The sequence below is a fragment of the Diplotaxodon limnothrissa genome, linkage group LG6 (genome assembly GCF_057381915.1).
Source record: "Diplotaxodon limnothrissa isolate DT_005_m linkage group LG6, D_limnothrissa_male_GT1.1, whole genome shotgun sequence".
Taxonomy (NCBI): Eukaryota; Metazoa; Chordata; class Actinopteri; order Cichliformes; family Cichlidae; genus Diplotaxodon; species Diplotaxodon limnothrissa.
This window is the reverse complement of record NC_140601.1, coordinates 9,727,684-9,741,216: the sequence shown is the minus strand read 5'-3', so window position 1 is coordinate 9,741,216 and position 13,533 is coordinate 9,727,684. Positions and strand designations below refer to the sequence as shown.

The 13,533-nt window shown below is 39.8% G+C and overlaps 2 protein-coding genes across 2 annotated transcripts; both read right to left on the bottom strand.

Moving 5' to 3' along the window:
• Positions 1 to 1,074: 1,074 nt before the first annotated feature.
• LOC146630096 (F-BAR and double SH3 domains protein 2-like) lies at positions 1,075 to 9,279 on the bottom strand. Its single transcript, XM_085355416.1, has 5 exons — positions 9,175 to 9,279; positions 8,713 to 8,778; positions 2,856 to 3,039; positions 2,626 to 2,771; positions 1,075 to 1,158 (listed from the first exon to the last, which is right to left on the bottom strand). The coding sequence occupies exons 1-5, from the start codon at positions 9,277 to 9,279 to the stop codon at positions 1,075 to 1,077; spliced, it is 585 nt and encodes a 194-aa protein (XP_085211542.1).
• A 281-nt stretch (positions 9,280 to 9,560) lies between these two features.
• Positions 9,561 to 11,493, bottom strand: LOC146630095 (uncharacterized). Its single transcript, XM_085355591.1, has 2 exons — positions 11,442 to 11,493; positions 9,561 to 10,474 (listed from the first exon to the last, which is right to left on the bottom strand). The coding sequence occupies exons 1-2, from the start codon at positions 11,491 to 11,493 to the stop codon at positions 9,561 to 9,563; spliced, it is 966 nt and encodes a 321-aa protein (XP_085211717.1).
• Positions 11,494 to 13,533: the final 2,040 nt, after the last annotated feature.

Below are 13,533 nucleotides of genomic sequence, written 5' to 3'. Positions count from 1 at the left end.
TAACATCCAGAATAAACAATCATCTCTACATGAAACTTGTGTGCTGTGTGTTGTTTCTACTCTAGAATATCTTCATGTTAACTGCAAATTGTGAACCTTTTTCTTTGGTCTAAAATATTGTGTCAGATTTGCAGCTTGTGTGTGTTTGAATGTGGTGTCAGGTGTGTAGCAGCTCATGCTGTTGTTCAGAAACTCTCAGACTCACACTGTGAAGATGCAGAAAGGCTTTCTGATCAGACATGCCACCAATCAGCTGCAGGGCCTGAACATGATAAACTTCATAAATCTGAGTTGATTGTTGGGGGTGGAAATGTTTACATGGAGGCTGTTGGCCTCCGTGCACTGAGGGCATTAAAATAAATACAGTAACCATCAAAATAAGTTTTGTTGATAAAATACATTTCTTGAAACCGTCCATTGTTTTGTCCGAACTCTAAACACCGAATCCAATTTTCAAACTAAAAGCAGTGCTTTCAAAATTTACACTAAAGCAAAAAACCTACAAGAACAAAAAATAAACAAAATAAAATTATAGTACATAGTGACATATGTGTTTTATTTCTCATAACACATCATTTCCATCTTGTCTTCAGTCCTGCATTTTTATACTTCTAAGACCAAAATGAAAACTAAACTCTTCATATTCACAAACACTATTTGTTTCAGGATTTCATCATGATTCATTTTCCATATGAGGCAGTGCTTTCAAATTACTTTTGAAGTAGTACAGAGAAATTACTCTTCTCCTCTTCTTTTAAATTGCATCAATATTTTCCAACTGAGCAGTAAAAGGACACGGAAGTCAAACATGAAGCATCAACGTGATGTTTAGATGTCGATTAATATTACAATAAGAGACTAAAGTAACTCGCTTTGAACACTTCAGTTTTCTCTCTTGATGCTGCTGTTTGTTTCCTCCTCCACTTGTATTTTTCTGCACTTCAGTGAATGTGCATAGCGCCCTCTGTTGTATGTTTGGGAGAACTGCACTGCATTGTCATCAAATGAAACTGTGCAGAGGTGGAAAATGAGCAAAGGAAGCACATCAACTGAAGAAGCTTCTTGGATCAGAAGTTAAACATCATCCAGAACCTTAAAGAAGTAAAGTCGCTTTCTTTCCAGGCTCCTTAGACAACCATGACCTGGATGACTGAGAACCTACAAACACACATGAGCAGCAGTTTATTTAATGTGGACCTGAGCAGTGCCCAAACCAACAACCAAACAATTTTTATTGAACCCCACTTCAGCCAATCAGCAGTCTTTATCTCTTTCAGCATCAAACACAAACCACACCTTGAAGAGAGGTGACAAATCCACAAACACCTTCAAATGTAAACACACATCACACATGATGAACATGGATCCTAACATAGTTGATACTTTTTTTTGTAAAGCCTGATACTAAATGTATGCAGGCCACCTGAACTGCTTCGTCTCGAGTGCCGCCCACTGGGTTGGTCACTAGAACTGTGTGTTGCCATCACTGGAGCCGTGGTTGGTCTTTTAGATTATTTAGACTGGGACTGTTTTTTGTTGATTAGGCGGCATGGTGTCCTGACGGCTGCCTCTGTTGTTTTTTTCCCAGGAGGAGGAGAGTGGAGCACAGGTGGACAGCAGCCACGGAGCAGAGAGCACGGAGTTTTGGGTGAAGACATGACACAGGAGTCGAGGGAGCTCAAGGGATTATTGTGTTGTCTTATTTACTCCACTGTAAATAAAGAGCACTGTCCATCGCACGAGTCCTGCTTTTGGGTCCTCCTTCCCCACTTCACAAACACTGAAACTAATTATACAGGTAATAATAAAGGAACCAAAAGTTCATATCTATAGCTTTAAATTTGGACAAATCTGTCAACACAACCATCAAGAATAGAATAAAATACAAACAAACACTGAAACTAATGAAAAATTACACATGATATATGAACTGTGGAAACTAACTGAACAATAAAACTCAGAATAAACAAATTCAAACATTATATGAAAGGTATAAACTGATTTGCATCTTATTGATTTGCAGGCTCACTTTGCTCCAGGACTTGACGACTGGCCCAACCCGTACAGTCTTTGTCTCTTAATACTGAATGTTGAAAACTGATACTCATGGACACCTTATTTCAGCCTCTTTACTTTGCATAAGAGACCCAAAGCTTTACATCAACATGATGTTGTCTAGTGGACCAGCACGTCCATTACATGTTTTGCTGTTATTGCTGTTTGTTACGAGTTCAAATATTGAGGGTGAGCACAAAACAATAATGGTCCAGAAGAGCTTCGGTCAAACAATGATTTTAATGAACACGCGCGTGGGGAGATGAACACTGCCCACAGACAGCATCGATCTCCGCCCAACGATACACAAGCAGTTGTTTTATACCATCAGGGTTTACTTTTATGACGCCCCCTCATGCGTCAAGCAGATACAACACAGGCATAAGTTTCAAAACCACAAATGTTCTGTTGACGACTTTGGACACATTTAAAAGGACATCTTCTCCGTCTGGAGGCCAGGTGCTTCCTATTAATCTTCTAACTCTCGCTTATCTCCTGGAACAAACTGTCCCTTAGGCAGACACAATTTTGCAGTCACAAGCTTTTGCAAACTATTATTTGAACTCTTACACCAACAACGCCGTTAAACTCGCCCTCCCAGAAGCCATCGTCCTCGTGGGTCTCTCTGCTCAGGATGGGGATGATGGCGCCTTCTGGGAACGACAGCTCATCTTCCGTTTGTCCCGCGTAGTCGTACAAAGCCTTTGCGAATGAAACTGCAACACAGACAGTGGCAACGAGGGTATTAAACAAAGCAGGAAATCAAAACTCCGATATTATCTGGTGGAGGCGGATCTCACCACTGGAGTCTCCGTTGACGGAGCCGGTTGGGAGTTCGGTTTCAGGTTCGGTGGAGTTGCTGGAGGACTGGGATCGGGCGTCCAGCGCGGCCAGCGACTGCAGCATGCTCAGCAGGCTGTTGGAGGAGGGCAGCTGCAGGTATTTCTCCGGGACGTAGCCCACCTGTCCGCTACGGTTTCTGGCCTGGAAACACAGACAATGCACACAGACGATGACAACAGCCAAAAATGTTTCAACAGGAAAACTCCTAATGAGAAAAAATAAAGTCAGATGTAAAGAGTAGGGCTGTAACAATATCACTGCATCGTCGCCAGAATTTAATAACAGCCACAAAGAGAATAATAGGAGAGCTTTTGTTCTCTCTTCCTGAATTAACGAGAAATCTAAAATCCTAAACAAGCCTCTGCTGAATTCATGAAGCTTGATTTCATGAACACCGGTGGCCTCCCCTGCCGCTGCTTACTTATTTTCATTCAGATTGAAAACACTCAGAGGTATTGGGATCTCTGTTGGGGCATGCTATGGGGAATCACAGCACTAAAACAGATCTATATAAATGATATTGCTCACATTTTTATGTATGATTATATTCATTAAAATAAATACCCCATTAAAACACTATATCTGTATATGAAAAGATAATCACCTAAGTAAATATACATAAAATATTGGCTCAACACGAGGAGATGGTCTGTGCCTCCTGAGCCACTGCTCATAAAGGCTAACAGGGACAAAAACAAATACAGTAGCAGTGTTAAGTTCAAGCATTGAGTGCAAAGGTACGGTTTTCTGTGTTTTTTTGTTTTGTTTTTTTTCATAGAAATGTTTTGTTTTGTTTTTGTTTGTTTTTTTTGTTGTCCGGTTTGGATCTTTAGCAATCAGAATTGTTGTCTGAAGGCCAAGAAAGATGCCAAGTGGATTTACTTTACCAAGTGGATCATCATGGCCTTGCCATATTGGTCCATTTGATTGACCTTTATTATAATTATGTATTTATTTTATTTTTGTTTTTTAAAGACGGGACAGACATGACTGGGGGATAGGACAGGGAGAAAGAATGACACAATAAATAAACAATAAACAATAAACTAGCTAACAATAGATACTTTTTTAATTTCACCTGCTGAGAATGAAAAAAGAAAACAAGCAGAAGAAAACGAGAGCAATAGAATAAACAACATCACGATGATATATGGGAATATAACTGTAAATACTAAATATTAAACATTACTGTGCAGCACGTAAGATCGACAGCGCACAGTGTGCTTTGAGGTAGGAGCCAAAAAGGGTGTAAAACACCAGTCAGTGTCACGCCGCCGGGTATATCAACTTCTCTTTTAAGCTGTGCTTTCTGCTTCATGCTCCGTGCCCACGCATGTAACAAGGGCTGCTACAAAGCCCTTTAAAACAGGAAGTAGCATGTGCTGCAGTGAGCTTGAATGGTGTCCCAATGCGCTGAGCAAGCACAGTGCAAGCATGCTAGCCAGGTGTGGTGCGTGATGATAAAGTGGTGACTAAAACTCTATAAAGGACATAACTAATATAACAGCAGGTCAGGGTTACTCTTACAATTTTCTCTGGTAAGAAGTCAAAATCCTTCATATAGAACTCTGAAGTTACCTGGAGAGATGAGATCCTGCTTCATAGTACAGGCCTCAGGGCAACATTTCAAAGTTAACGTGCAAAACAATCAATATATGTATTTGTATGTAACTGACAAAAAAAGGAGAGAAAAGCGTCCAAACACTTCTTGTGCCATTCCAGAGTTGAGGTCGCAGGTTATGGTGCCACCACTGGACTAGCTAATGAGAAAAGAAGGAAGATGATTTTTAACAAATTTGTTGTATTAAGAAAAAAGAAAACAAACCATCCAAACTGTTACTTTATTAGTAAAGAGATGTTGCAGATATTTGTACTGAAATTGTATTTTTCTTCATTTCTAATGTGTTCAAAGCAAAAACAAGCTTTTCCTGTGAGCTCAGACCATTTTATTTCTTTCTGCTGCATTTCTGCATAAAATACAAATCTGCATCATTTTTTAAAAAAGTGCTTTAAGCTGAACTAATTGTCCCTTTTTTCTAGAACCTGGTGAATCACCCTCTCTTCACTGTGCAGAGACTGAGGTTGTCAGCTGTACAGAGCTCAATGATATTTTACAGAAATAATTCCCCGAGGTCCACCGAGTCAGGAGCTATCAGCACTGGTTCTGTGGACAAAGTCCTGGGAAAGATATATGTCGAGTGAGTTTGCATGATCCCTCAGCTCACAGCTGCATTTATTAAACATTCAAAATACAGAAAGATTTTATAAACCTGGGAAACTGTATTTCTGTCTTGCAGGGAGACTCTGGTGGAGGAGTGGTTCATAATGGCAGGATTTATGGGGTCTCTTCTTTTGTGGGAGATCCAGACTTTGTATGCAGAGCACCGGCTGCCTTCATGGACCTCTGTGATCCTGAGTATGCAGATTGGATCAGGAAAACTATCAACCCATAAAAAGCTGTGAGGTGTGGATAACTGTAAACAAGCTGAAATAAATAATCTTTTAGAGTTTAGCTTTGGTTTCTTTTATTCTCTTTGATATAAGCAGTAGAGGATTTCAGAATTTCTGTGTTATTTGCCAAAAGACGTTTTTTCAGCTGCACCCACACACAGTTTCTTTAGATAACTTCAACTGCAGAAAGTAAAAACTCAGCATTAAGTTTCAAATGCAGTTTTAAAGATAATGATAATATGGTGGCCCTGAAGAAAACACCCGTCAATAGAAAAAGCTGCAAAATCCTGCAAAATGTAACAGAAGTTGAATAAAACACAACGGAAATAGAAAAAAATGCAACAAGGCTGAAAAACTGAACAAACAAACAAAAAACAAACACAAATTACAACAGAAATAATAACAACGATATAAAAAAAATAGAAGTAGAAAAAAAACATTCTCATCCTAAAACTTGGTGACAAAGTGGAACATGGTAAGGAAACACTCATTTAAGTGCTGTCATTACTCAAAGGTTCCTGATAATCATGCATGAAGTGATTTCTGGAGGGGAATGAAACTTAACTGAACTGCTCCCTGTGACATTTTGACCTGTCAAACGCAGGCGTAACTCCTGTTATTCATTGTTGTATTGCAGGTCTGCTGTGCACGACGTCTGTGAATCTGAGTAATTTGGTACAGATGAAGGAATAAGACTGCTCAGATGCTTTGGGTGTCACGTAATGATCCCTCAGGTTTGGGTGTCTTTGGTGCCCTTTGATTTCAATCTACCTGCACATTGAACAGAAATCCTGCCATGACAGAACACACTAATGCCTTTTCAAGGGAGAACCGATCCTAATCGGAGCTGTCAGCCCCAAGTTCTCTGCAGTCATCAAATCAAGCATAATCTGGTTTGAACAGGCTCCCTGCCTCACTGCAAAAGCCTTTTTACCAGCTGCTGTTTGACAAATTGCAAAGCCTCTGAAGAGACTTTAGAAAGGGGGAAAAAGGATACGAAGAAAAAGCTGAACAAAAAGCTATCCATGCACTGTTTAACATTTCACTTGGAGTTTATTGACTGTATTCTATCTGTGGATTGCATTATAGCTTCTCTGAGAGCTTTGCTCCCTGAAGATTTTATGATCTGTGAACGCTGAGTCTCTCTTGTGGCTGTAAACCAGTCTGCTCAGCATGGCACTGCATGGCAGAGTTTCTCTCCATTTTTTTGAATCACCTTTGCTCAGTTGTGCTCCTAACTGATCTCCTGAGTTTGGCTGTATTCCTGGACTTTGCCCTTTAGTTACTCTTCAGTCTCTTTGACACACAGGCTGCCAAATTTGAAATAACATTTTTAGTTTTGGAAAAAGAAGAGCGTGTCTAGCAAATTCTTGCACATCCTTGTTCTTAAATAGCACTTTTCTACTCAAGCACTCAAAGTACTTTATACACCTCATTCACCCATTCATACAAGCACTTTTCTGTACCTAAGTTCTTTCTATCTAACATTCATACTCTGATGGACACGTGAAAGAGCAGTTTGGGGTTCAGTATCGTGTCCAAGGATACTTTGAGATACAGATCAGATCAGGCTGCGATCGAACCTCCAACCTTCTGATCGGTACTAATTGGACGTTTGCTGCTGCACATGTAGCATCACAGCTTAGAAGATGGTGGTGTGGAAATGTGTTTCCCATTAACAATTGACTAAGAAACTCTTAGTCAAGGGTTAACGTCACTAATGTCAGTATTTTCACTGATCTTCATTAGATTAGATAAACATTGTGCCTTAAACCTGAGCTGTACAGGAAAATAGATTTCTGATACACATGTACATAAACAAATAAAGAGAGATGTTTCCCACCTGCTGAGAAGACAACAAATGCATAACCTGATTACCACCATTAATCTCACATCCACTGATTTCTGGCACCTATAAGTGAGATTGAGTTCACTGTCCTGCTGTCTTGGCCTTTAGGAGAACACAGTGAGACAGATGAAGCTTGCACCAGATGGTGGGAACACAATGATCGTGGTCTTAGACACAGCATCCACACTCTGTACATGATAGTGTGTGTGTGGTGCTGTTTGCAGGAACTTGATGAGGCTTTGCTTAAGTGGAAATCCACTGATGTTCAAGCCCCAGGGAAGTGGGCGGGGGGATAGGACCTCTGGGGCCCTCTTCCTGATGGAGCCCTACTTGACTCCTTTCACTGCTAAAGCAAGAATGGTGCCACAGCTCATTGAAACAATACTTCATTTCATCAGAATCATCAAATGATTGTGTTAAAAACAACCGTCCAGTGTACTTGCATGGCAAACATCGTGATTAGATATTCAAGAAGAGCCTCTTAAAGATGAAGGTCTGTGTCTCTTGACCTAAACACATAATCCAGTTAAATCTGATTTATGTTCATTAATGCCCCTCACACTGTAACTTAAAGTAATAAATCGGTCACTGATTAATTACAGAAGTACGTCTGTGAGCATAAAGATTTAAGCCTTGGACCATCAGGATAAAATGTGGTTGGGAAACTTAACAAGCTTTGATAAAACTTCATCAGTAGCTCAAGCAAGACCTCAAAACCTTCGATCACCACGGGTGGTTAGCAGACTGTGGTTGTACCATGCAGCCTAACAACATGCAGTAAATTGCAGGTTAAAGCAGTCTGCTTACACATTGTTAAACGAGGGAAGGGAACTAATGTGGCCATCACATTACCCTTTTGTCCCATTTCATCCCAGGACTTGATTCAATTGCTGCTCACTTTCTACAATACTTAAAACTGATCAGTAGGACCTGAAACTGCAAACATTCAAACATTCAGGCCAACAATCAGTTGGTGAACATATTAATCTACTACAATTAGCAAAAATGAATAAATAAACAGAAGAAAGTTGGAGTGATATCAGAGTCATGCAAGTTTTTGACCAGGAGGTTAAACTCATGCAAATTAGCTTCATCCAGGCTCATGAAAACACTGTCCTGCTTATAAACAGCAGATCATTTGTGTCAGTGTGTCAGGATGGTTTATATTTGAGCTTTTAGTTCACACAGAACAATTTTTATTAATTGTTTTTAGCGATTACGAAAGTCTGTGAATCCCCAAATTGTTCAGTTGTTCTCTTTGCTCCCCATGAGGTCACTTTCACCATGTGACAAAAACAACACCCCACTCTACACACTCGGGCCACCAGCAACTTTCTAAATCCTCAATAAAAAGCTGACAGGTTGCAATGATGTTCCAAAGAACTTATTAAGAAAACAACTAAATACACAGAAAATGTTATGAAAATTGGTTTATTTTATATCTCATAGTTTTAAATGATGCAATAAAAATATGTATAAAACATCACAAACTGTAATATTTTACAAATGCTTACGTCCTGCTGATGCAATGGAGACATCTTCCAGTGACAGTCTTCATCAGTGTGAGTGTGAGGAGGATCCTAAACCCACCGACACAGAAGTGCATGTTCACAACTCCCTCTGTGCAGGCGGGGTCAGGACCCTCCTCACCCAGGGTGAGGAGGGTTGGTGCTGTGGCCAGTCAGGTATGAAGTGCTGAGAGTGGATCTTTGGTCCTCTGTGCAGCTCTGTCCACTCTCAGCTGCCCTGCAAAGCAATAACACAAGAAAGACGTCATTTTAACACAAAACAGCATTTTCATTGTTGGTAGCTGCAGTATGTTGTTAAAAAGCAATTTTAAACCCAACGTATACACATGAAAAATATAAATAAAGCTAAACCTACAGTGCTGCTGACATAGGATGATGATTTATACCAACTATTGGAAGAATTTTGTCTTCAATACAGTTTGTTGTCAATGTGAGGTGATAACTTACATAGTTGGAACACAGCACCACTCTCCCGTTTTTCACTTGGTCATCCATCCTTCTCATTGGGTTGGTCGGGGTAAGGCTGTCTTCTGGGTGGGGTGTTTGCTCCATCTTGGACATTGAGTGTCTGAAGTGTTGAATTCTTAGCCACAGGCTATACCTTATGTAAAAACAAGAGACTACAGTCAGTTCACTGCATCATTTTTAAACCTTTTCTACTTATTTGTGTTGAGATTAAGTACAGACTTACCTTTGTCCTGCATGGTGAATTAGGGCTTGGGAAAAACATATATTATTCAAGAAAAAAACAATACATTTCACATGTGCAAGTCAGATGTTCTTATATCTGTAAAAACACAAAGGCAAAGTTTAAAAACACATTCTAACATAAACTAATCAGAGTCACTGTCATCAAGGGAAAGGTTAAAAAGCCTCTCCCAGAAACATCTGACTCCAAAACTACCTGAGGATGTTGAAGGGGCATCAAACTGGTCACTCACCTTGCACCTCTTTGCACTTACCTCTTCGGTGCAGATGTCTTCTCTGCTTCTCTTTTCTGAGGAAGGAGCAGCAGAGAGATCAGCTGAGGAAGAAGCAGCAGAGGGAGCAGCTGAGGGAGGAGCAGCTGAGGAAGAAGCAGCAGAGAGAGCAGCTGAGGAAGAAGCAGCAGAGGGAGTAGCTGAGGAAGGAGCAGCAGAGGGAGTAGCTGAGGAAGGAGCAGCAGAGGGAGCAGAAGAGGAAGGAGCAGCAGAGGGAGCAGAAGAGGAAGGAGCAGCAGAGGGAGCAGCAGAGGAAGAAGCAGAGGGAGCAGCTGAGGGAGCAGCTGAAGGAGCAGCAGAGGGAGCAGCTGGGGGAGGAGCAACTGGGGCAACAACTCGAGGGAAGAGTGGGGCATTGGCCTGGCCGAAAGGCGGCATGGCGATGGGGGCAGCACCTGGAGCAATAGGACGTTGCCAATCGTGCCAAAACGGCTCTGGAGGGTGCTCCCGGATGAGAGGGGAATCATCTCTCTCATCCATGGTGTCATACCCAGAGTCATCGCTAAGCCAATCCCCCCACTCTTCTGAGTCGTTCCAGTCAGATGAACTGTCAGTCTGTTCACTCACCTCTTCATCATCTACAGGTAAGTAGGGGCGGTACTCACCATACTCACCTTGCTGTTCACCGTCATCTGCATCTGATGCTTCATGAGAAGAAGGTGAGGGTGAGAGAGGGATAAAATACTCACCATACTCACCTTCGCTGATACGCTGGGTATCAGTGTCCTGAGCTTCTGCAGGGCGTTCAACCACATAGTCAAGACGCCCTGTGAGGAAACAATTTTTAAAATAACATTAGGAATGTAATATATATATACACACACACACACATATATATATATATATATATATATATATATATATATATATATATATATATATATATATATATATATATATATATATATATATATATATATATATATTTTTTTTTTTTTTTTAAATAAAAGCACAACCTCCTTGGCAAGAGTAAGAATTGCACACACAAAGCTCTGCAGGTATGTCTGAAAATGATGGTCAAGTCAAAAACAAACAAACAAACAAACAAACAAACAAACAAACAAACAGAAACTCTTAACTCAGAATCCACATATTTAGAAATGTGCCGTGAGGACAGATACATCTAATCTGTGGTAAACATGCTATCCCTGTGTAAATATCCCTGTGTACAATATCTCTCTCTGCTATCTAATAAAGTTAAAAGCATTACCGTAACAGAAGATAGGTCTTAATGCCATTATTACTACTGTTTTCATATTCTTTTGATATTATTTTATTTGTATTTTTTTATCTTTGTGTTTTGCAGCAGAGAAAAAATATAGTTTATGTCAATAAAGCCTTTGATCCGGAGAAGAAAAGGATGTCAGGAGGGGACCTGGATCTGTGTGTTTACGCCTGCGTGTTCTGACCCGTGACATCTTGAAGATGCCGTTACCACAGAAACTAATTTTTGGGCATTTTACAAATTTTAGTCCATTAAGCTATTTTTAACCATTTCATTTTAAAGAAAAGTGTCAAATTTGAAGCCTTCAAATCAAAGAAACACCTTTTTTTCATATTCATACACCAGTCGTTAATAATTTCTACACCTCTCCCAGAAAATTTTAAACATACAAACAATTTACAGGAAACAATCTTGAATACACATATTTGATCACGTTAAAACTTGATATTCACACTGGAACTTGTTAAATTATTACAGTAATTTACATTTAAAGAAATTTTCACACTTACCTGCAGCGAAGTCCAGGTGACAGTCGGGGAGTCCGGGTCCACGGCGAGCCATCTTCAAACTTGAAAAACAAAAACAAGTACAAACGATGAAGTACTTGTTCTGCTCTCAAGTTATATCCGCTTTTAGTGAAATAGTTTGCAAAACTTAGCTTTCCACAGGCTGAGGTTGGAGCAGGTCGAAACAAGTCCACGAGCAAGTGTAAACGGACGTTTGGAACCTTGTGCAGCATTTATATACCCTCGGCGGCCATGGTTACGGTTGTCAACGTGTACACGTGCACGGGATAGAACTATCCGGTTGTCCAGTCTGACCTCACTAGCCTGTCTGGGTTTAAACTCCGCTGCAGGTCCATATATCAAACGATCACTATGGCATTACTGAGAGTTGAAAAACTGTCTAAAGTCTTTCATCTTTAATAAAATGATCAGCGTTCTGCTCTACCAGGTGTAACAATTGAGTTTAACATCCAGGCATCCATGAAAACGGAATTTATGACATTTAACAGAGTTAGAAGTTAGCAGGGCGTTAGCTCGCTAGCTTCTATCTAAATACAATATAGCATGTCCTGACTGCAGGGTTTTGGAAACAAATTCAAACGTACAGCTCTGCTATCACTTCCAGCATAAATGAAGACAGAAAACTAAACAGCAGTGACGTTTGTAGGGTTACTGAAGTTTGGCTAGCTGGTATATAATGATGTGCTACGTGACCGCTAGCGACACAGCTATGTTAGCATAATATAAACAAGCTAACTTTTTTCCACTCCATAAACGTTAATGTGAGTGTTCTCAGTGATCAGGAACAAATGTAATCGCATGGCAGGATGCTGAGATAATCCATCCACAATACGAGGTTAGTCATTCATATACTGCTGCATGGGCTGGGCTGTAGTTACATACTAAGGTTTTAAAAACTGAGCTTAAATAAATGATTAGCGGTAATAAAAGCCGAGGGAGGTCAACAGTGATCACTGACTGTTTTAGGAGCTTTTTGAGATCAAATAGAAGAAAATACATAACATTAAACATGTTAACAACACAAAAGCCATATTAAACGCAGACTACTTTAGACCCGGAAGTAGGATTCGTGCGTCACCACTGAACAGCTAAATTCGTAGGAATGTTTTAGCTTATTATTTGGATAACCACCGTCATTACAATAAATTAAATTTGTTGTCATTTAAAACACACAGGCCTACAATCAGCTGGCCTATATAAAAAATAAAAACAAAACTTGAACACAGTGCTGAGCTGCATCTCAAATGAATCTTCCAGCTCTCAGCTGACATGTACCAGAGCCCGATTGATGGATCAGTTGATCAGGATCATTGGCCTGATATAGGTCTATCATAGTGACGTGGCTCTTAATCAGTAGGGTTATATGTTTCCCGATATGATATATTTTTCAAAGAACATAATGTGGATTGTTTTTATTTGTTAGCTGTATGGGCAGCATTTTTGTGTATGTGATCCCTTTTCTTAAATTACATTTGCTATATACACATATTTTGCTCTCTTAGTATTTTTAGAACCTGACTAATACTGAAAACTTTAGGGTGATACTGATAAAAAGGAGTTAAAAATTTAGATACTGATACATTGGTCGATACTCTTTTTACAGATAGTATACAGATTACAGAACTTGGAATGTATACAGAAATTCATGTTTTTTGCAATGATCGTTCAAAATTGGTTTACATTTGTAAATAAATACAGCAATATATCTGCAAGATTTGACCAAATTCACCACTCTTTTATACTATGCTAAACAATCAAAGATTAGCTCATGTCTAGTTGAATGATGTTTTAAAAATGTGTTTTCCTGTAGTGTTAATCACAGTGATGTTATGAAGTAATGTATGAACCTGACGTATGATAATATTTATCTCTACAGAGGAAACATCCATCGAAGATTGAGCAGTACAATATCACTGTGGCATCAACATCTCGTCAGCGAAAGACCACAGCCACACCAAACAAGCTCTCAGCAAATACACAAGCCAAGTTACCAGACCTGATGTTGAGAGCTGCAAACAAACATGTTCCACAAGCAACTGTTGACATGCTTGTCATCAATTTCATATGTGAGGGT